Here is a 2,067-nt window from a genome sequence, read left to right as displayed (position 1 = left end):
CGCCCTTCATCCCCCGCACGCCCTTCATCCCCCGCACGCCCTTCATCCCCCGCACGCCCTTCATCCCCCGCACGCCCTTCATCCCGCTGACCCCCGCACGATCTTCCCGCCACAGGTCTTCATCTCTCTCTTCCCTCTGCAGGGGCCTGCGCCATGGACACCAGCGTGTACGCCATGGGGGGATACGACGGGAGAGACCAGCTGAACAGTGTGGAGAAGTACGACATCGAGAAGAACTCCTGGACTTTTGTGGCCCCCATGGCACACCGTAGGAGCGCGTTGGGAGTCACCGCTCACCAGGGGAAGATCTACGTATTAGGTAACATGTTCACCATCTGCTCTCTCTCCTCAGAAGGGCCCTTTGTGGGCGTTTACCTCCATCTATCATTTGAAGGGCAGAGGAAGAGGTGAATGATGATGTTCCTCATAAGGACATGCCGACTGTGGAGGGAGGAGCCTAAAGGATAATGGTGCTTTGGAAACGCATTAGGGCAAGGGGGTAACCAAACTCCGGCCCTCCGGCTGTGCTAAAACTACAAATCCCACGATGCATCTGTGGCTGTGGGAACCTTGCAATGCCTCATGGGATTGGTAGTTTTTGCCGCAGCTGGAGGGCCGGAGTTTGGTTCCCCCGGCATTAGGGGGAGGAATGAAGCACAGGCACCTTACTATAGCAATCTCCAAAACCCTCCTGTCATGGCCCAGCCGCCTATCGGCAGTGTGGCTATCCGTCAAAGTGATGGGCCAATGGGAAGGTGTACGGGTGTTGGGTAGGGATGCACGGATACCGATACTGAGTACTCGTACTTGCCCCAAATGCTCCCGATAGCGGAACTTCCTGTATCGGGAACTTCCTGCATGAGGGAGCATGGAGCCGGCCAATCGGTAAGCTGGGCGGCGTGTAATGACCTACCCCCAGCTTCCTGATTGGTCGGGAAGCTGGCCAATTGGGAAGTTGCACGGCGAGTCATTACACGCCGCTTGCCTTTCTTAAAGGAGAACTATGAGGGGGGTGATTTTCACTGATCCTCCTAGTTCGGGGCGACGTGTGACAATGAGACTGTCACAGGTCGGCTCAGTAGATCGGGAGGTGAGAGAACACATACGGGCGTTCGCTCACATCTCGATCCTGTCACGGCACAGAGCCGTGACTGTCACTCACTGCTCCCTGCAGGGATTCCCCGCTCCTCCAGCGCTGACGGGAGGGGGCGGGTACAGCTGGCTCTGCCTCTAGAGCCAGCTGAGCGGATCCCGACATCCATGTCGGGATCCGCTGCGGCGTCTCAGTATACCGCGAGCTGTAGCTCCCTATATACTGAGCTTTGGGTGACGGGAGGACGCTAGTTTTTGTCCCCCCGCCAACCCTGAGGAGAACTACGGGGGAAAACACTGACCCCATACTTCTCCTTTAATTGGACTTCCGGTAACAGTATTCGGTATTGGCGAGTACCGAAAAGAAAAATCAGTACCGGTACTCTATACCGAAGAACCGGTATCGGCGCATCCCTAGTGTTAGGTGTCTAACGATCCTAGACCCATCGCAACCTCTCGGCTCCTTCTGGTGGTTGTGGCCACATACCCTCAGCCTGGCTACGCGCCCCTCTCAGCCTAGGGCTTGGTTAGTGTCTAGGTTAAAGTCCTGGGGACATCCCAGCACCGGTGGGCCCTGTAGCCTCGGTGGGCCCTGTAGCCTCGGTGGGCCCTGTAGCCCCATTTCTCCCTTCTCTGCTTTTGGTTGTGTGAGCCGGCCGGGGTGGCGATTCGCTGAAGCCGATCTGTCTTCCTGTCTTGCAGGCGGATATGACGGGACGACGTTTTTGGACAGCGTGGAATGTTACGACCCCGCCCAGGATACGTGGACAGAGGTGACGCAAATGTTGTCGGGGCGGAGCGGCGTCGGCGTGGCGGTCACCATGGAGCCGTGCCGCAAAAACCAGTGCGGGGACATCCTACCCGAGAAGCAGGAGGGGAACCCGTCGGAGAAACAGCGAGGAAACTGCTTCTTCTCCTCGCTCTGCAAGAAGTAACCGCGGCCCTTGCCGATCGGCATCAGCGCAGTATTACACG

At 57.8% G+C, this 2,067-nt stretch overlaps 1 protein-coding gene across 2 annotated transcripts in view; it reads left to right on the top strand.

Annotated features, from left to right (window-relative positions):
• Positions 1 to 2,064, top strand: part of KEAP1 (kelch like ECH associated protein 1) — a 12,351-nt gene extending 10,287 nt beyond the window's left edge. For both annotated transcript variants that reach the window (XM_018575612.1, XM_018575611.1), the window contains 2 exons: positions 143 to 319; positions 1,795 to 2,064. In XM_018575612.1, coding sequence (XP_018431114.1) covers positions 143 to 319; positions 1,795 to 2,027 — 410 coding nt within the window. In that variant the 3' untranslated portion in view covers positions 2,028 to 2,064. The remainder of the gene's footprint in view (positions 1 to 142; positions 320 to 1,794) is intronic.
• The last annotated feature ends 3 nt before the right edge of the window (positions 2,065 to 2,067 follow it).

This window comes from Nanorana parkeri, unplaced genomic scaffold, assembly GCF_000935625.1.
Source record: "Nanorana parkeri isolate BGI_ZX_2015 unplaced genomic scaffold, ASM93562v1 scaffold4257, whole genome shotgun sequence".
Taxonomy (NCBI): Eukaryota; Metazoa; Chordata; class Amphibia; order Anura; family Dicroglossidae; genus Nanorana; species Nanorana parkeri.
Note: the sequence above shows the minus strand (reverse complement) of the source record. Positions and strands in the feature narration are given on the sequence as shown.